Source organism: Canis lupus, chromosome 22 (genome assembly GCF_048164855.1).
Source record: "Canis lupus baileyi chromosome 22, mCanLup2.hap1, whole genome shotgun sequence".
Lineage (NCBI taxonomy): Eukaryota > Metazoa > Chordata > Mammalia > Carnivora > Canidae > Canis > Canis lupus.
In genome coordinates, this window is record NC_132859.1 from 21410432 (window position 1) to 21429953 (window position 19522).

Sequence of the window (19522 nt, forward strand, 5' to 3'; positions counted from 1 at the left end):
CGGAGACTCGAGCCGGACCGAGGTAGAGTCCAAGCAAGCCGGGCGGGTGTGGACATCTTGACAGTCCTCCTCCCCTTGCACACACACACACACACACACACACACACGGGGCCCCTCTCCCTGCAGCAAAGCCCAGAACCCCTTGGGGACCCGCGACTGCCCATCTCCGGGTGTCGTTTCGCGGATGGGCTGAAGGAGTGGGTGCAAGGTGGAGGTGGGGACGGGTCGGGGGGGGGGTGGCAATGGCCGAGGGCATGAATCCGTCCCCAGCAGCCCCGGGGGCCCACGGCGGTGGCGTGGGGAGGCCGCGGAGGGAGGCGCCGCGCGTCCCGGGGACCGAGCTCCGGGACCGAGCTCCGGGGCGCGCGGCACCGCCTCCCGGGAGGAAGGCGGGGGCCGGGAGGAGGGCGGGGAGGAGGCGGAGGGCGGCGGAGGGCGGAGGAGGGCGGCGCGCTGCGAGGTTATTTGTGGTTCGCTTTGATCCCGAGGGGGAACCTGAAACTCTCACATTCCTGGCATAGCAGCCGCCTCCGGCGCGGGCCGAGCCTGGAGCTGCGCGCCGGGGCCCGGGCGGCCAGAGCGTCGGCGCCGCCGCCGAGTGCACACCGCCACCGCCGCCGCCACCGAGCCGGGCGAGCCGCGCCGGGCCGACCACGCCGAGCACCCGCGGGCCGCAGCGGTAAGGACGGCCGCCCGGCGCCTCGGGGAGCGCGGCCCGGGAGCCACGGTGCAGCCGGAGCCCCCGCGCAGCCCGCCCTTCCCGGGAGCCGGAGCCCGGCGCGGCGCGGCGAGCGACCCCGGGTGCGGGGCGCCCTTGCGAGGAAGCGCAGAGGCGGCCCGGGGCCGTCCCGAGCTCTGGGCGGCCCGCGGGCCCCCTGGGGCGGGGGGAGGGGGCAGCCTTTGCGGGGAGCGGGGGCTTATGCTTCGGGTCGTGGGCTGGGCAGAGGGGCGCCGCTGCGGGTTCAAGGTGCGGGCCCTGGGGCCGATCCGGTTGGGGGCAGATCACAGGTGTCCTTGCCCCCAACCCGTCCAAGAATTCCTCTTTGTCTTCCTTGGAAAATCCTCTCTGGAGCCTCGGAACGGCTCTCACTTAGAAAGAATGCGGCCGGCCGGCCAGCCCGGTGACGTCAGCGCTGGAGCATTCGGAAAACAAAGAGGGCTCGGGAGGCCGGGAGGGAGGCGGACCCGCGACGCTTAAAGACCTTGCTGGGCCACCGGCCCCCGCCCCCCCCCCCCCCCCGCGCGCTCCGGGTGCTCGCGGTCGGCCGGGAGCCCGGGCAGGGCGGCATCCCTGCTGCGGCGCACGCCTCCTTAGAGACCCTCGCGTGGGTTCCGTAGGCGAGGCCGAGCCCCGGCGCGAGCCGGAGTGGTTTGCTTACCGGGGAGGGGGCGCTGGTTTTCAGGAAGCCGGGGTGCGCCGGTGCAGCGAAGGTGCATGGCCGGGTCGCGGTCACAGATTTTAGTAACGGCTCAGCCGAAAGAATGTGCATCTGAGGGGTCTGACGGGGACAAACGCGGCACAGGGGCCCCGGAGGTGCTCCCGGCTCCCAGGCTCACGGCTGCGGGGGGGACACGAGGAGCCCGTCCCGAAAGCTCTGCACGCCACCCCCCCCCCTTCTCCCCACCCCGCTCCCCACCGTCATTCTCGGCTGGAGAGTCAGCCCAGACTGATTACTTTAGGAAATGCCCCGCGGAGGAAACTCTAGGGCGAATTGATTGCAGTTTGTTTTGCCTCTGGTAACTCTGGAGTCTTGCATCTCCACGCCTCCGGGGTGTAGGGAGAGGGGGCGGCCGATTGGGTGCCAAGAAGGATGGGCACAGAGATGCCTTCCAGACTCCTCTCCCTCTCCTCATTTCTGGGCAGCCTGGAGGGAGGAGTAGATTGGCACTGGCTGCTCTGCCAACCTACCAAACCTTAAAGGCAGCAGGGCAATGGGGCTAGTTTTGTGGCCGAGAAGGGACCACATTCTTCCCACTGACCTCCCCCCATACATAAGACCTGTGGGGATAGGGGTTTTGTTTGGTTTTCCCTGAATCTAGTTAGGAGTTTTGTGTGGGAGGAGGCTGTGGAAGGAAGCTGGGTGAGGCAGGCAGCCTCGGGACATGAGCCACTGAGAGCCCAAGCTCAGAGGGCAATACCTTCCTCAGGAGATACTCCCTGCTCTTGAAGCTTCCAGCAGCCCACCCCCGCCCCAGACTCCGGTCCCTGCAACCAAGAGCTTCTCCCTCGCTCCCCTACTCCTCCAGTTAGCTCAGATAAGTGTTACCGATGGCAAAATGCTGAGTGCCCACCCTCTATGTGGCAGAGGGCCATCGGGGTCTTTTCCAAGTAGCAAGTGTACGTGTGTAGGAGGGACAGTCCTAAAGTCAAAGACACGGTGCCGCCCTTTGTTTTTCCTGGAGCACCCATGCAGTTGCTGTCAGCACACAGACTATGACTGACCCACAAACCTTGGCGGGTGGCATCTTTTTCACCTCATTTCACAAAACCATCGTCCTGTTGTAGCTTCTCCTTTGATCCCTTATTATTTGCCAAACCCGATGCATTTTTGTCCTTCCTGTTCACCTTGCAGAGTGACCGTCAAGGTCATCCCGTGACAGAGAGGGCCCAGCATGGTAAAGGTGGTAGAGGGTGGTGAGTTACCCGTGCCAAGCCTAGGGCTCAGGCATGCTACATTCTAGAGGGAGCTAGGGGCTGTCTGCCTAGGGCTTCTACTAGGCTGGACTCCTTCTTTATCACCTGCCAATGAACTGGGGCCCTGTCTACCCCTAGACTGGCCTGCTCAGTGGTTGTAGCTGAACTACTCCTGCCCTGGAGTCTCTCCTCAGCCTTTTCACTGGGAAGCTGACTGCAGAGGCTGGGTGATGGATTACCTTGGAGGTTACTGGTGGCTTTCTTTAGTAAGTCTCCGTGAATATGACTGTAACGGTGGCCCTCTGCCAAGGATTTACAGTGCACCAGCACTCAGCAGCCATCGCCTTATTTAATTTTCACCTCCATGAGGCAAGCGTTATTCCGATGGAATAACTGAGGCTCACGGGTTAGGTCATTTGCCTTAATCAGTAGGTGGCAGCACTGGCAATTGAACCCAGGCTTGTGTGACCTCCCCCCCCCGCCCCCATAGCCTTACTCTTCACCATTATGCTTTGGACCACACTGTAACGGAAAGCACCCCCTGCCCTCTTTCCCCTGTGCTCCCACTAATTGCTCTTCTTTCCCTCCTCCCAGGTGCCCTGGGGCCAGGTGCCACCGGCCATTGTCCAGGCAGCTGTGTACAAGGCAAGGAAGCATGAGGACGCTAGAAGACTCCTCCGGGACGGTCCTGCACCGCCTCATCCAGGAGCAGCTGCGCTATGGCAACCTGACGGAGACTCGCACGCTGCTGGCCATCCAACAGCAGGCCCTGCGGGGTGGGGCTGGGGCTGGGGGCACAGGGAGCCCCCAAGCCTCTGCAGAGATCTTGGCACCTGAGGACACTCAGGTGCTGCAGCAAGCCACCAGGCAGGAACCCCAGGGCCAGGAGCACCAGGGCGGTGAGAGCCACCTGGCAGAGAACACCCTCTACCGGCTGTGTCCACAGCCCGGCAAGGGTGAGGAGCTGCCCACCTACGAAGAGGCTAAAGCCCACTCCCAGTACTATGCGGCTCAGCAGGCGGGGCCCCGGCCACATGTGGGGGACCGGGATCCCCGAGGGGCCCCAGGAGGCCATCGGAGCCAGGATGAGGCCCTGCGAGAGCTGAGGCACGGGCATGTGCGCTCCCTGAGTGAACGGCTCCTGCAGCTGTCCCTGGAGAGGAACGGGGCCCGGGCCCCCAGCCACATGAGCTCCTCCCACAGCTTCCCGCAGCTGGCCCGCAATCAGCAGGGCCCCGCACCCAGGGGCCCACCTGCCGAGGGCCCAGAGCCCCGCGGACCGCCGCCTCAGTACCCACACGTTGTGCTAGCTCACGAGACCGCCACTGCTGTCACCGACCCGCGGTACCGCACCCGCGGGAGCCCACACTTCCAGCATGCTGAAGTCAGGTAACTGCCCGCCCTGCTCTTTCAAGCTCTTGACTTTCTTCTGGTATCGTTCTCCCCTGGGGTGGAGAGCCTGCAGACACCCTGTGTCGGGGCTGGCAGGCCCCAGAGGAAGGCTGTTGAGACCCCCTCCCTGTCCCGAGAGGGAGGGCCTCAGGCCTGATGTAGAGGAGGACTTAGCCAGGGTCACGTGAGAACTTAGTGGGACCTTTTGCTTTAATTTGGAGATGGATGCCATTGTGTGCTTAGCTGTAGCAGTCAAGTAACTAGGGTTCCCGGGGGTACCGCTTACAGCAGGGGGTTAAAGGTTAGGTTTTCGAAAGAACTTGCTAAAGACAAGGGTTGGGAATCCTTGCCAAACGGTTTCCAAGCTGAGTTGGCAGGACATGGGACCTCCTTCTCTGGAGACTTTTAAGACCAACGGGACAGTCTGCCTTCTGTGATGAGTGGGAGGCATTCCTAACTGGAGGCAGGAAGGACCAGATGGCCTCCTCCGAGACCTCTCCCTGGCCTACACCAGGGCAGGAGCCACCCTCCTACTACTCTGCGTTTCCTTTCACGTTTTCCCTGTGCTCCAGGTGGCTGGAGCCCCTAGCAGGAGAGGACTTGGGGTCCTGGCAAGCCCCTTTCTGTGGAGCCTTGGAAAGGGCTGCTGGGGAATGTGGACTTTGAACCTGAATGTGAAGGGAAGCCTTTAGAGGATGGGATTTGGCTCACCTCTTTAAAAAGGTCCCCCCGGGAAGCACGTAGAGAGAATGGATTCTAAGGGCAAAGGGTGCAAGGAGGGGACAGAAACCCCGGATAGTTTGCAGAAATACTGGTTCCTAGAAATGAGGCTCTGCCCCTGGCTTCTCACTCGGCCCGGCCCCTTCCGAGAAGCAGGGACACCGATCATTTCACACACCGCACCTCCCCCCGGGCTGGCCCAGGAAACCCCACCAGAGGGGCCTGCGGAGTTGCAGACTCCTTTCCTTGGGAGCTCAAGGCCGAAGTCTGGTCCTCTTCATGCTTGCTGAGTCTTCATTTAGTCACCCGCTTTCCCACCATTTGGCCTTTTCCTGGGATAGATGCCTTTCCTTGCTCTCGAGAAATGAGTGACGCCATGGTGTTGGCATGGGGGAACCAGAGGACGGGGCCTTGTGGGTTTTCTCCATCCTCCACCGCTCGTGCCCCCCACCTTATCTCCTCTCTCAGGGCTTGGTCAGGGAGAGTTTCGGAAGCTGAGTCGCGGGTTTCTTCTTTTGGAGCAGCCTTATTGAACCCTGTCAGGAAAAGATAATATCGTGGAAAGGAAGTAGACCACAGGAGAACAAAACAGGGAGGGCGGGGGAGGAGCAGGACAGGGAAGGGAGAGCAAGTGTGAAAGGAAAGGAGACTCTATTCTTTCTCAGGGCTAAGTCATCCCCCAAGAATGCCAGTTGTGTCTGCCTGGCCCGGTGCAGGGGGGAGAAAGTTCGTGAAGCAACCCTGAGAATGCCACATTTAGCAGTGCACCGAGAGCTTGCACATTCCAGTGGGGACCCTCTGCTCAGCCCTCACTGGAAGCTCTGCCTTAGGCAATAAGACAAATAGATCTGCCCAGCCTTTCCTTTCAGCTGGTCACACAAGGATTGTTCATTGGGAACTTGGGGCGAGACTTTTCTTTTAGCCCAGGGTCCTAAGGGGAGCAGGGGAGAGGAGGCTGTGAGGGGGATGGAGGGCCTGAATGCTGAGGTGATGGACCTACAAGTGGAATTCAACTCTCATGAAGCTTCTGGAAAGCTCCTGGCGTAACTGAGGCAGTTTGTTCTTTCACACTTGGAGTCACAAGACCCCGGAAAGGCCGTGTGACCAGCCTTGACACCCATGCCTCTTGCTCTTTGCTCCTTCCCTTAATGGGGCTGAGGGTGACATTACAGCACTGCTAGAGGCCAGTGGAACATTGTCCCTCCACTCAGGCTATTGCAGTGGTCCAGAGGTGGCCCCTACACCTAAGAAAATCCAGTGTGTGGGCCACGTTTACTCTTTAAGCAGACAGTATGTTGCAGTTACCACTAGGAGAGGTAGAAGATGGACCACCATTGTGGGAGCACGCGCTGTAGGCCCAGCATCCCATCAGGCCCTGTGTAGGCCTGGCCAGCCCCTCGAGGCTGGAAACACTCATCCTCATGATTTAGCAGAGCCTGCACCATGGGGATTTGAATTCCTATTTTGTCAGACTTTGGAGCTCAGACCCTTATGCCAATATCTATCTACACTCTGCCCTGAGCCACGGGGATTCACAAAAATGTTTCTGCAACGGGTGACGAGACCCAAAATAGGGAGTAGAAAATGTGAGTGTGCTACACTGGCAAATACTAGCAGAAGAGGCTTATAACAGACGCAGGAAGTGGCCCAGAGTCCTGGAAGGCTGTGTACAAGGTCCAGGACTACTCAGGCTGATCCCCAAGGCCTTGGCCACAGTGAGGCTGGACATGAAACAAGCATCCTGATGTTAACCCCCACTAGCCCCACTCCCTTGGCCCTTCAGGGTCTCGGATAGAGCCTTCCCCACTGGACACTGCCTCCTGTTGTGTGGAGACTTGCCAGTATGCCAGGAGGGCTGGGCCCACCCAAGGCTGCTCAGGGGTGGGAGCCACAAGGGCCTGCATAGTCTCTGAGCACCATCTCTTCTGTTCCCCAGGATCCTGCAGGCCCAAGTGCCCCCTGTGTTTCTCCAGCAGCAACAGCAGTACCAGTACTTACAGCAGCCCCAGGAGCACCCCCTGCCACCACACCCAGCTGTTCTTAGCCATGGCCCCCTAGGCGCCCTCAGCCCACCTGAGGTGGAGGGGCCGGCTAGCACCCAGACCTCCTCGGCCCCCTCTGGCAGTGCCCACCTGGCCCAGATGGAGACTCTGCTGAGGGAGAATGCCAGGCTTCAGAGGGACAATGAGAGGCTGCAGAGGGAGCTGGAGAGCTCAGCGGAGAAGGCTGGCCGCATCGAGAAGGTAGGCCCTGCTGGGGCCTCAGAGGGCGGGGGCCTGCTCTCTACCCCCATATCCTTTCTCCTCCCTCCCTCACTGACTCTAGACAGCTGGGGAGCAGCCTCAAGGCCAGCAGAGCAGGCCTGGAGTGTGAGCAGTTGCTGGCCAGTGGTGATTAGAAAGAGCCCATTCACCAGCTCGCTGCACACCCTTCCCCTGCACACACCCCCTCCTGTGGACACCTCCCACAGAGAGCCCTTTGTGTCCCGCACACAACAGCAAGTCTGTTCTGGGCCAGCCCTGGCCAGAAAGAAAGCCCCTCCTCTTGGAAAAAACGAGCTACTTATTGGAATCACAGGCCAGCTCGGAGCACGTGCGGAACCTGCCAGCAGCCAAGTGGGAGGGGCAGCTGGGGCCAGGCTGGCCCTCTGCGGTACACGGGGATGGCCAGAGGAGGAAACGCTCCAGAGAGGAGGCAGCTCAGCCCAGGGGCCAGCACCCTGTTCTTTAGAGGAGGTTTGCCAGCTGTGCGTTCAGTTCTGACAGGTGGCCTCGGGCCTCCTATGGCTGTCCTGTGGTTTGAGCTCTTCTGGCCCCTAGAACGTGGCTGGAGTCTTTTTGTGCCCACTCCTGGCCCACAGTGCTCAGATTCTCAGTAGAAACTGGACAAAAGTAAAATGCTGCTTTCTGGACATTGGGTGCGGGAAAGCTATGCTTGGTCAGTCAGAGGCAGCCCCTTCCAGGGTACCTGGCCCTGGGTTCACTCAGCACTGGGGCCCTGGCACAATTGAGGGGACCCCTGCTTGCTGGTTCTAGCATCTGATTCAAATCTGGAGGCCACAAGCTTCTGACCGTCCCACTCTAACCACTTGGATTTTTTGCTGTTGCCTTTTATCCTGTCCTCTCTCATCCTTTCTGATGGAGAGTCAGAGAGCAGCCTGGGCCTGTGGAGGGGACCCTGAGGCCACACAGGGATCTCTCCCCTTCCTTCAGCTCTCCTGTCTGCTTCTTGCAGCTGGAAGGTGAAATCCAGCGGCTCTCTGAGGCCCACGAGAGCCTAATGAGAGCCTCTTCCAAGCGGGAGGCCCTGGAAAAGACCATGAGGAACAAAATGGATAGTGAAATGAGGAGGCTGCAGGACTTCAACAGGGATCTGAGAGGTGAGAGAGGTCGCCCGAGGTGAGGGGGTGGTGAGCACCTGCGGAAGGCTTGAAAAGAGAAGTTGTGTAAATTGACTCAAAGGGGGCCAGGCTGAAACTCCTTGGGGGCCGCCTTGACAGGGGGCATGCTTGTCTCTGTGCTACCCCTTGGGGCCACCCATGGGACCTCCTCACCTTTGTGGCCCAGAGTGCTCCCTCCTCCTTAGGCCCTGAGCACACCCAGGGCTTCCCTATCAGCCCATCCCCAGTTTAGACGGTGCAACCCCACAGGCGGGCACCTGATACTCAAATATTTTTTCTTAAAACATTTTTCCTTCATTTAAACAGAGAGATTGGAATCTGCGAACCGCCGCTTGGCAAGCAAGACACAGGAGGCCCAGGCAGGCAGTCAGGACATGGTGGCCAAGCTGCTTGCTCAGAGTGAGTAGGGCTCACGCTCAGATGCCCATACAGTTATGTGGGTGGTGACACTGGGACGGTGACTTTGGACGTGGAGGATCGGCCCTCCGGCCTGTCAAAGCAGTGCTTCGAGCCCGGGATTACTGAATGCCTACTATGCACTGGACTGTCCTGCTGGGAGGGGTGGCTTCCAAGGAACAAGATCTGGTTCTCTCTTATTGGCGAGGTCAGTGGCTACAAGAGGGACAGCCGGGGCGCAGTGATTTGCTGAGCTGTGGTGCTGTTTCAGTACCGTCTCCTTCGGAGCTAGAGGGGCAGTGGGCAGTGGCGGAGTCCAGATAGCCCTGGAGGCAAGTGGGAGCAGAGAGAAGGAATATTGAGTTCTCTCAGGGAGTCCTAGGCAGCGGAAAGGTTAGGGGTGCCTGATTGGAATGTGAGAAACTGGGGTGCCTGATTGGAATGTGAGAAACTGAGCCATAACCGGTGGCCAGGTACCCGCAGACAACCAAAACTGGATTCCTGGAGCTTAACCAGCAGTCTGAAGAAGGAGTTTGGGGAACTCCTCTTACACGGGTGGTGGAAGTCTTCTGAAAGAGAGTGGGTGAATTCACTGTTGACTAGTCTAGTCAGTCAGTCAGTCATTTGTTCATTAGCAGAACTACGCTAAGTCCCCTTCTGGGCATTGGGCAGAGGGTGGGAGCAGGCCCGGGGGCGGGGGATGTACCAGGGTAGGAAGGTCAAGCTTGAGAAAGGAGCAGGGTCTTCTCACCACAGATTCAAGGGAACCAAGGCGTCCCTGGCCTTGGAGACTAGTGACTGGGAAGTCCCCACTGGCCTGAGAGAGAGGCTCTGTGGGGAAGGCAGGGGCGGAGAGGTGCCCACAGGTGAAGCAGCGCAATGGCTCAGCTCAGGTGGAGGTGGAGGTGGAGGTCCATGGAGTGGTACCCTAGGAAGGCCGAGCTCAGCAGCAGGAAGGAGCTCTAGCACAGCTGGGCGGGCAGTGAGCAGTGAGTACGTGCTGTTGTGGCCTTGGGGAGTTTGCAGACAAATGGAATAGGGGTGGCTCGAGTCCTGGTGAGGCTGGCTTTGAGGAAACCTACTGTGTGTGAGGGGCCTGGATAGTAGGGGGTATCTAGAAGGTGGGGGTGGGGGGGCAGCTTGAGGACTGAGCTCTGGCAGGCAGCACCTCCTTCCTAAAGGATGGAGCCTGGAACCCGACACCTAAGGGATGGGGTGGGGGTTGGGCAGGAGGTGGTGGCCATGACTTGGGGTCCCAGGAGGGAGGTGATGGTAGAGGGGCAGGACCACAAGGGGGCTGGAGCCCTTGGGAGTCTGGGGGTGGAGGGGTGAGTCGCTGGCGGGGTGCAGAGTGGGGGCGCCTGCAGAGGAGGGGAGGCCTTGGGGGCGCGGCGCTGCGGCAAAGGGAAGTGGCCAGGCAGGTTTCTGGGGTGGGGGAGGCGTTTCCGCTCCCGGGGAGCGCGCCGGCTGCTGGGCTCCTCGCTGGAGCCACTAATCTGGCAGCCGCGGGTGACCTGGATGCCGGGCATTCCGGAGCCCCGGGCTGTTCCGCGCCCCCCGCCCCCCGCGCCCCGCCGCCGCCCGAGCCACTGGGACAAAGGGACGGCCGAGCCGGGGGCTTACTCCGAGGCGCCAGGCCGACCCCCCCCCACCAGCTCGCCTCCCCAGCGGACCAGACTGGCCCCTGGTTTCACCCTGGAGCCCGCGGATGGCCCGGGCCGCAGAAGCTGCGGGAAACAGAAGGCGGGTGCGCCCCACTCCTCTCTGCAGGGGCTGAGGAAAGCCAAGCAGCTCTTCCTTGTTCCTTAATACCCGCGGAGAAAAAAAACACAAAAGTCCCAGGGAAAAAAATGTCTCTAGTTGACCTCACTTTTTTTTTTCTGGGGTCCGTCAACAGTAGTAGGAAGCGGAAGCACTGTCCCCCGAGCCACCTGCTTTTGGCACAGACTCCCAGCTTTGGCTGCTCGGGCCTGGCCCTGGCCTCCCTGAGACCTAGCTCTCCTAGCTCCCTATCCTTCTAGCTCCCTATCCTTCTAGCTCCCTATCCTTCTTGAGCAGTTTCTTCTTGCCTGAGCCTCGGGTCTCGGGCCAGACGATGGGGCAGTCGTGCTGAGACTGGGAGGAGAGGCCGCGGCTGCCTGCAAGCTCTGTAAGCTTTGGGTTCTGTGAGCACATACAGGACGGGGTCCTTGTCTCTAGGCCCAAATCCCCAGTCTACTCTGTCTGCCCGCCCCTCCACCGTGCTGCTCATGAGATGCGGTCAGCCCACTCTGGATGCCTCAATTTCAATATTATTGAGCTTCCTCATCTTTTCACTCCACACTAAAGGAGAAGGCCACCCTAGGCCCAGATTTCCAAATCCGGAAAAACCCAAATTGAGCCAGAGCTGACCTAAGTGCCCTGTGCCCTCTTGCCTCCAGGAATCCATGAATCCTCCCTTTGCCTACGCAGGTCCCAAGGCTTCATTCTTTCATTCCAGAACCTGTATTGTTCAATACAATAGGTACTTAGCTACATGTGGCCCAAATATTAAAATTATTAAAATTAAGTAAAATGAAAAATCTGGTTCCTTCCTCACACTTGCCATATTGCAAGTGGTCAATAGCCACGAGAACGTAGTGGCTGCTGCACAGGTTGGCACATATAGAACAATTTTATTACAGCAGAAAATCCCACAGTACTGTGATAGTGCTGCTCTAGAGACAGTGCCTTTGAGTTCATTGGGCAGGCCCTAGAGCCCACCCCCTTCTGCCCTCCAGTAAGGCAGGCAGCTGACACCCTCCTTGGGGGGCCAGGCTGGACTCCCAAAGGGCAGGTGCATGGGAGGTGGATTTACACCCAGAGCATCAGCTGGAGGACTGCATGGCCTGGCTTGGGCCTTGCTTGGCTCCACAATGTAAAGTGAGTCTCTGAGCAGAATTTTCTGGGGAGCAAAAAAGATGATTTGGAAGTCAGGAGAGCTAGGACCTTAGACACAAATCTTTGGACCATAGTCATTTTCATTATGCCACAGATTTTGCATTTCTTTATAAGCCTGGTTGTCTACATTGCAGTGGTCCTCCAGACCAGGGGAGAAAATGTAGCACTATGTTGGGAGGCCCTGGATCCACAGAATGAGTCCTGGAGCCCACTTTGAGAGGACTCTGGGTGGGGGGGCCAGGCTGGTCCTCTGGAGGCCAGGCTGACATGGGTCCCCACTTTAGCAGCACCATTCACCTTTATTTCTTCCCCAATATGTTGGGGATCACATATCCTCCCTCAAGGGGCTGTTGTTGAAGGCTTCAATGGAATAAGATGTGTAAGTGCCTGGCTCATGCTGAGGCCAATGATGCTTTTTTTCTCCCTTCTTCATTTGTTCTCTTACTTCAATGAAGGTCATGAGCCTTCTCATGTGTCATGAGTTCCTATCACAGTTCCCATCTGGCCAGTCTCTAGCCTCATCATGAGGCTCCAGGAAAATTGTGAATGTGTTTTGAAAATGGTGCCACTTGGCACAAGTAGACAGTGTTTCGGGGCTGTCCTCGTCCCCGCAGAGAGGCAGTGTAGCCCGCTTATTACCGCAAGGGCCCAGGTCCAGTGCTGCCATTTATTTGTGACTTAACCTGTTCCTCCTCTGTAAGGTGGCAATGGTAATAACAGTGCCTAACTCCGGATTGTGGAGAGGGTAGGATGTAGTCGAGCTCATCCAGCCATCAGTGCGGAGCCCAGCCTGTGGTAGGCGCTCAGTGGGACCAGTTAGGGTGGTTGCTGTCCCTGACTGAGCCCCCCTCTACCTCCCCACCGCAGGCTACGAGCAGCAGCAGGAGCAGGAGAAGCTGGAGAGGGAGATGGCCCTGCTGCGCGGTGCCATCGAGGACCAGCGGAGGCGTGCGGAGCTGCTGGAGCAGGCTCTGAGCAACGCACAGGGCCGGGCTGCGCGAGCCGAGGAGGAGCTGCGCAAGAAGCAGGCCTACGTGGAGAAGGTGGAGCGGCTGCAGCAAGCCCTCGGGCAGCTGCAGGCTGCCTGTGAGAAGCGGGAGCTGCTGGAGCTACGTCTGCGGACGCGCCTGGAGCAGGAACTCAAGGCCCTGCGTGCACAGCAGGTGAGCTCAGAGACCTGTGGAGGACCCCTTGGAAAGCCAGAGTGATCGGTGTTCCAGCCTTGCCTCTTGGCTGGGTGCCAGCCTTGGGGACTCAAGACCTGGGCTTCGGTCCTCAGCAGCAGGGGTTGGCATCCTTCGTCTCTAGAGAAAGTAGCTCAGGAGCCTTGATGTAGAAGACTAGCTAGCTCTTACCTGTCTCCCCAGGATGGAGAGACGGTCACCCAGATCCGAGTCTTTATCCTCACTTTGGGCCCCGTTAATAACTCTAGTGTTTACAAACCAGAGAAGTTCTGTCTCCACGCCCAACCTTACTCTCCCCACGGAGGTAGAGTGACCAAATGCCCTGGGCTGCCCAGGTGGGTCCTAGTTTACACCTAGTTGTCATAGTGTAATTATGAAGAGCACCCCTTTCCCAGTCTGAAAGATACTTAATCGGGTCCCCTATGAAAGGCAGGCCTGATCTTCCCTACGCTCTTGGCAACAGGGGTGTGGGAAACCACAGCACCTGCTTCATCTTTGGTAGTAGCGGGTCATGGGGGCAGGTGTGCTGGGAATGGCCGAACAAGCCCCTGTGCATAAGTGAGAGTCCTCGCGTGGGGTGAGGACCAGTGGCGGCCACACCCCAACCCCTGCCCTTGATCACAGTGGTCCCTTCTCCGCAGAGACAGGCGGGCACCCCCACTGGTGCCAGTGGTGGATCCCCGGAGCTCAGTGCCCTGCGGCTGTCAGAGCAACTGCGGGAGAAAGAGGAGCAAATCCTGGCGCTGGAGGCTGATATGACCAAGTGGGAGCAGAAGTATCTGGAGGAACGTGCCATGAGGCAGTTTGCCATGGACGCAGCGGCCACGGCCGCCGCCCAGCGTGACACCACTCTCATCCGACACTCGCCCCAGCCTTCGCCCAGCAGCAGTTTCAACGAGGGTCTGCTCACCGGCGGCCACAGGCATCAGGAAATGGAAAGCAGGTTGGGCATTGGCATTGCAGGCCACCTGCGGTGGGTTGGGGGTGGCACTGTCCGATCCCTGCCATGCTTAATCCCTGATAAACCCCCTGTCTCCACTAGTCCTTCATGCTTCTGGGCTGGTTTCCTGGGTGTTTGGCACACCAGACGCCACGCACATGTTCTTTCCCAGACTCCTTGGTCTGCGGAGGACCTTGGCTGTGGAGGTGCTGGATGCCACCTGGCCTCTACTTGCTGCCCCCTACCCCCAGTAAATCAGAGAGTAAGACTTTCCAACTGAGTCCACACCAGGCACCACCCCAGAAGGCATATGGACTGGTCCCTCACTTGGGGATAGCTGGTGTTTTCTGTCCAAAAACAATCTCAGAGGCCCCACAAGATTTCTCTTTGACCTATGTCTAACTCAAAAGCACAAGCACATCAACCGAGCCCATTGGACGATCAGCCGCTCTGGGGTATTGCCCCACGGAGCAAGGGTTGTGCCATTGCTATCATCAGATGAATCTAACCCACTCTTGACCTCCCTTTATTGGCAAAAAAGGGCCCAGGGCCTCATGCAGTGGTAGTTTTCAGGCCTTCAAATTACAGAATAGTGAGGACATTTCTGAAGGCCCCCTCCTGGCCCCTGCTATAAGGGCAAGAGAGTACAGCCTCAGCGGGGAGGGCTTTCCCTCCAGCCTTCATGAGGTGGGGAGGGTGGAGGCCACTGGATTTGCTGGTCTGACCACGTGAGCGTGGCCTGTCGTCCATCAGGTTGAAAGTGCTCCATGCCCAGATCCTGGAGAAGGATGCGGTGATCAAGGTCCTTCAGCAGCGCTCCAGGAAAGACCCGGGCAAGGCCACCCAGGGCTCCCTGAGGCCCGCCAAGTCTGTACCATCTGTCTTCGTGGCTGCCGCAGCAGGCACCCAGGGCTGGCAAAGTCTTTCCTCTAGTGAGCGACCAGCGGATGCCCCTGCCCGGCTGGCTACAGGTGAGAGGAGGCGGATGGGAGGTGCAGGTAGAGGGCTGGGTTGCCCTCAGGCCTTTGCTCGAAGGAGTGAGGCTCGGAGGAGCCAGGGCTTCCTGACCTTGTGCCCAAGGGAGCCAGCTTACACTGTGGCTCCAGTGACCTTGCAGCCCACAGCAGTCCTGCCGGTGTGAAGGGGCACGCGTAGTCCCCGTCCCCGACCCCGTCTCCGTCTCCGTGCATTCTATCACCCTGGATCCCAGCCGCTTGCCATCTAAGCAAAAATAGAGCTTCCTGTGCAGATGTACCTTCCAGGCAAGCTCCTCTGCTCCTCTGAGCAGTTCTAAGATTTAATCCGCAAAGAAAGGTCCTGCCACTGAAAAAGTTTGGAAACCAATCTAACCTGATAGTCCTTGGTATCTGGAAACAGGAGTACTTAATCTTTAAAAAAAAAAAGATTTATTTATTTATTTGTTTGTGATAGACACAGAGAGGGAAAGAGAAAGAGAGGCAGAGACACAGGAAGAGGGAGAAGCAGGCTCCACGCAGGGAGCCTGATGTGAGACTTGATCCCGGGTCTCCAGGATCGTGTCCTGGGCCAAAGGCAGGCGCTAAACCGCTGAGCCACCCAGGGATCCCCTGGAAACAGTACTTAATCTTAACTGAGGTTCTCGCAAATCAAGAGCAACCTGTACCACCTCACATCCCAAACCGGTACAGTTAACGTGATGCGCCCTCCATGGGCTACCATTTGTTTATGAGGCAATAACTATCAACCTCCTGCCTTTCCAGCAGACAGGGCCCCCGAGGAGGAGCCAGTGGCCGCAGCTCCCCCCCCTGCACATGCCAAACATGGGAGCAGAGATGGGAGCACCCAGACCGATGGTCCCACAGAAGGCACCTCTGCTTGCCTGGGACTGGATCCCGACAGCCTCCTGGGGTACAGCGGGGGCCAGAGGACAGCCTCGCTGGGTGAGTCCCCCTTCCCCAGACTTCTGTGCGTGGCAGGGCTGCGGGCACGCCGGGGTGTGAGCTGGAGCACCAAGCCCCCTTCGTTCCCAGACCCCTCTGGCTCATGGTGCTCCATGGGGAGCCGTGCACAGTGCTGGACGAGCAGGCTGTGTGGGCCACCTCCGTGTGGACGTGAGGGCCGGTTGGACGCATGACTGGAGAAACTGAAAACCCTGATCACAGACAGATCCTGAGTTCAGAAAGAAAGCACCCGCGTGGGAAGCGCTTTGTCTCCTCTTCCATAGCCTTCCTTACATATTTTATTGCCAATCTAAGCATCTAAGATCAGGGAGCTTGGCGAGTTGGCCGATGGCAATCTCAAGTTAGAGGAGTTTGTTTAAAAAGAGTCCAAGACAGAGATATTTGAGAAGATGCCTTTTAAATGTTTTGCTTCCCTTTCACATTAGCCCTCACATGTGTGTGTGTGCCTGTGCCTCGCCGTCCCAGAAAACCACAGGCACGGAAAGAATGCTGCAGCTTCCCTCCCCCAGGGCTCCACCTCCCTCTGAGCCTCCAACCAGTTTAGAGTTATAAATAAATGTTTCTTCCACGTTGGACCTTGACGGCCTGGGTGGAGAGCTGGGTGGGAGGGAGGCTCTCGGAGCCTTGTGCTTGATTGGCCAGGTTAGGGGCGCCCGGGCACCTGGGCAGCGGAGGGAGGCAGCGCTGGGGAAGAGAGATCCTGTCTTTAAAATGTGCCAGGATTTAAAAGGACAGTCTTGTAACGCTCGCTGGCGTTTGCCTGTGCTCTTGTCTCCTCCAGATTCTGTTGCTGCATCCAGAGTCCAGGACTTGTCGGACATGGTGGAGATACTGATCTGAAGGAAGGAGGTAGTGCTGGGGTACTCCGAACCATTCCCTGTCTCCTCTGCCCTCTGCCCCTCGCGGCCATTCCAGCAGCCCCCCAACGGCTGCTGCCCCGCTCTCCCCAACCGGGCACTCCTTCCCATTGAGCATCTGGTGCCCAGGGCTTAAGAAGGATGCTGCCGGGGTGAGGGGAGCTGTGAGAGCACCTGCACCCAGAAGACCCTCCTCAGCCCCACATCCCTCCTGAGCCCATGCAGAATGAGGATTCCCAGGCTGACTGTTGGGGTAGCGACTGGAAACCCAGAAGGGAGCTGAGCCCTCTCTGGACGCCCCCCTCCCCCCGCAGCTGGCACTCAGGCAGGGAAGGAGGGGATACATTGGTTTGGAAGCCTGATTTCCAAAGATGGCTGCCCATGGACATCAGTAGGAAGTTGGCCGTGCTATTCCCCTGTGGCTCAAGTGTGGTCCCAGCCAACCTTATCTGCTCCTCAGCACCTCACTGCCTCCTTGAGGTCACTGAGACTGGCATCTTTGGGGGACCATTGAGGATGTTAGTCCTACAGAAGCCACAGCCTCACCCCCTCACTTGGAGTGGATAGGGGTTATTTCAGTGGACTAGAATAAGCTGTGCAGTTTGTATATAACCCCCTTCTTGTGGAACAGAAGATTGAAGCGTGAGGCTTCAGATTCGCGCCCTCTCCATTCCCCCGTCCCCGTCACCACGGTTCCTGTAACTGCTGACCAGCCTCCCAGCTCTCTTCCCTTCTCCAGTTCTTTTAATACCGGTTGATCCACACGACTTGGCTGTCTTTCCCTCCACCTTGAGCCCTGTTTTAAATGCCCATGGGACCCTTATCACCAACCTCTTGAAGTGGCTCCACAGCTCCTGTCCCTGGGACATCCTGTCGGTTTGGTTACGAACCCTGAGCCAGATGAAATGAGCCACCACACACAGACATCTGCCATGGGGGGCTTCCCAGCACCACTTCTCTTGAAGGAAACTGGAGAAGTTGCCTTGTTCTCATCAGAGTCTTTGTCCCCACCTGGAAGGATTGGGAGAGGGAGTTATGCTGGTGAGAACTGATCAATGAGCTACAAGATGGGACTCAAATCGTCCTCTGAATGGAGCCCCCATCACAAAATGGCGCCCATGAGGCTGGCTCCTCAAGCTACTGGTGAGCAGCGCCCTGCAGCAGGGCCAGTGCTTTGGAATCAGAGCAGAGCATCCACATGACAGCCTGCCAGCAGCAGTGACTTTGACTTCTGCTCTTAAAGAGTCCCCCAGCTCAGCCCCAGGACTGATTGGTGGGTTTTAGTAGTTTGTCTTGACTGTTTTTTAGTTTTCCTTGAATCTTTGTTTTATCCTTTACTGTTTTTAGGTTCGGTATGTGTTCTCTTATTCCCATGATTCCTCAAGTTTCCTTTTTAAACATTTGCATTTGCTGGACAATTGCATATTTTTTTAAATCCCCCCCCACCCACCCTTCTTTAAAGCTGAAAGATACATTTGGTTCATGTGCATTGTTTACAAAGCAAAAAGAAAAAAAGAAAAAAAGGCAAAAAAATATTGTGAAAGGAAAAAAAAACAACTTAATATATTTTGGATTAATATTTGGTATTTCTTTTAAAGTATTTTTTTGTGCTGTGAACGTTTTCTGCCAAAGACCATGATGTGTGTCTGTATGTTTAAGTTATCGTAAATATTTAAAATGTAAACATGGCTGTTTTGTTATGCCACCCTCTACCAGGACTGCTGCTGCATTCCGCTGGGTATAACAGTATTTTAATAAAAAAAAAAAAAAAATTTAAATGTGTCTTTGCCCACATGAGAGACTACCCTGGGATAGAAAGAAGAAAAAGAAGGCAGCCCGGGTGCTCTCAGCGATTTAGCGCTGCCTTCGGCCCAGGGCGTGATCCTGGAGACCCAGGATCGAATCCCACATCAGGCTCCCTGCATACAGCCTGCTTCTCCCTCTGCCTCTCTCTCTCTCTCTCTCTCTCTCTCATGAATAAATAAATAAATAAATCTTTAAAAAAGAAAGAAGAAAAAGAAAGGGTTGAGGATTTGGCGGGCCACCCATGTCATCGTCCCTGAGCGCTCTTGGCTCTGAACTGTACCCTCACTGCCCCCTACCCCATGCTCCTGAGTGCCTTGGTCCTTAAACACTGGCCAGACCATACCCATGAAGGGCAGCTCAGGGTCGCTGCTGTTTCTCTCAGTCTGGGAGGGTCTGGCAGGTGGGCAGCCTCTCCATTTTGCTTTATCCTAGCTGGTTTTATTTGGCCACATGCTGTGCTTATTCCACAGTAGGATTGGCTGTCCAAAGGTAGTTTTATCCTCCCCCCCCCCCGCCCCCCGCAGCTCCACCCAGCACAAGGAGTTCCAGAGCCATCCAAGAGACTGGGCACCGTGCTTGCCCTTGCCTGGATACAAGCAGAGGGTATTCGTGTGTGCGGAACGTTCTGGGGGCCTGCCTCCTACCTTACTATCGTATCCCCACTCTTGCCCTTTGCCTGAGAGAGCATGTCACTCTAATCCATAAGAGAAAACCATTCTCAGTCTCAGTTGTTAATTAGAAGCAAAGTATCTGTCTCCATGAGCCAGTCCGCACAATCAGGTTCCCAGTCAGGACTTAGGCTAGCAGTCAGGCTGACCACGAGGCAGCAGGCCATACAGGCTATGGGCACTTGAGGGGAGCAGTTGCCCCCCCCCCCCGATGGCTGTGGGTGAAGTATTTTCAGGGCAGATGTAGGGACTCAGTGGCAATGTTGATGTGTAACCCATGTTTTCCTGAGCCAGCCTACCTGCCCACAAGAAAAGGGAGCAAACAAGAAGAAGAATTGGGACTATCCAAGGACCTTTTTCCAGCAACTTTGCATCACCAACTTTGATGAACCCCAGCACATGGGAAGCTCTCCATGCAGTTTCCCCACCCAACACCGTGCCAATGCAACCATCCCCACCCTGTGGCCACACCAACACCCCAGCCCTCTCCAGCCTGCCTCCCGCCACCTGGGACGCATTGATGCCTGTCTTCCTCTTATTGGGCCCTGGCTTAGGGTTTGCTATGGGGACAGTTTGCAATCTGAGGGTGTCAGCCATGGGGCTCTTGTTCCCACAACTCTTCCCTCAACCATATCAGCCCACAGCTGCATTTGCTAAGATGCCGG

At 57.6% G+C, this 19522-nt stretch overlaps 1 protein-coding gene across 2 annotated transcripts; it reads left to right on the forward strand.

Annotated features, from left to right (window-relative positions):
• Positions 1–530: 530 nt before the first annotated feature.
• Positions 531–18052, forward strand: AMOTL2 (angiomotin like 2). 2 transcript variants are annotated; one of them, XM_072792670.1, is made up of 10 exons: positions 531–679; positions 3230–4024; positions 6684–6990; positions 7982–8126; positions 8454–8546; positions 12330–12625; positions 13288–13589; positions 14340–14557; positions 15326–15505; positions 16308–18052. In XM_072792670.1, the coding sequence occupies exons 2-10, from the start codon at positions 3291–3293 to the stop codon at positions 16364–16366; spliced, it is 2334 nt and encodes a 777-aa protein (XP_072648771.1). In that variant the 5' UTR covers positions 531–679; positions 3230–3290; the 3' UTR covers positions 16367–18052. The 2 variants fall into 2 exon arrangements, with proteins under 2 accessions (XP_072648771.1, XP_072648772.1); XM_072792671.1 differs by having other exon boundaries at positions 15329–15505.
• Positions 18053–19522: the final 1470 nt, after the last annotated feature.

Excerpts from the sequence above, each read along its gene's own strand:
- AMOTL2 (XM_072792670.1), top strand. The coding sequence starts at position 3,291 with ATGAGGACGCTAGAAGACTCCTCCGGGACGGTCCTGCACCGCCTCATC. Across the intron at positions 6,991-7,981 it reads AGGCTGGCCGCATCGAGAAG|CTGGAAGGTGAAATCCAGCG; the intron begins GTAGGCCCTGCT and ends TGCTTCTTGCAG. Across the intron at positions 14,558-15,325 it reads CCCTGCCCGGCTGGCTACAG|CAGACAGGGCCCCCGAGGAG; the intron begins GTGAGAGGAGGC and ends CTGCCTTTCCAG.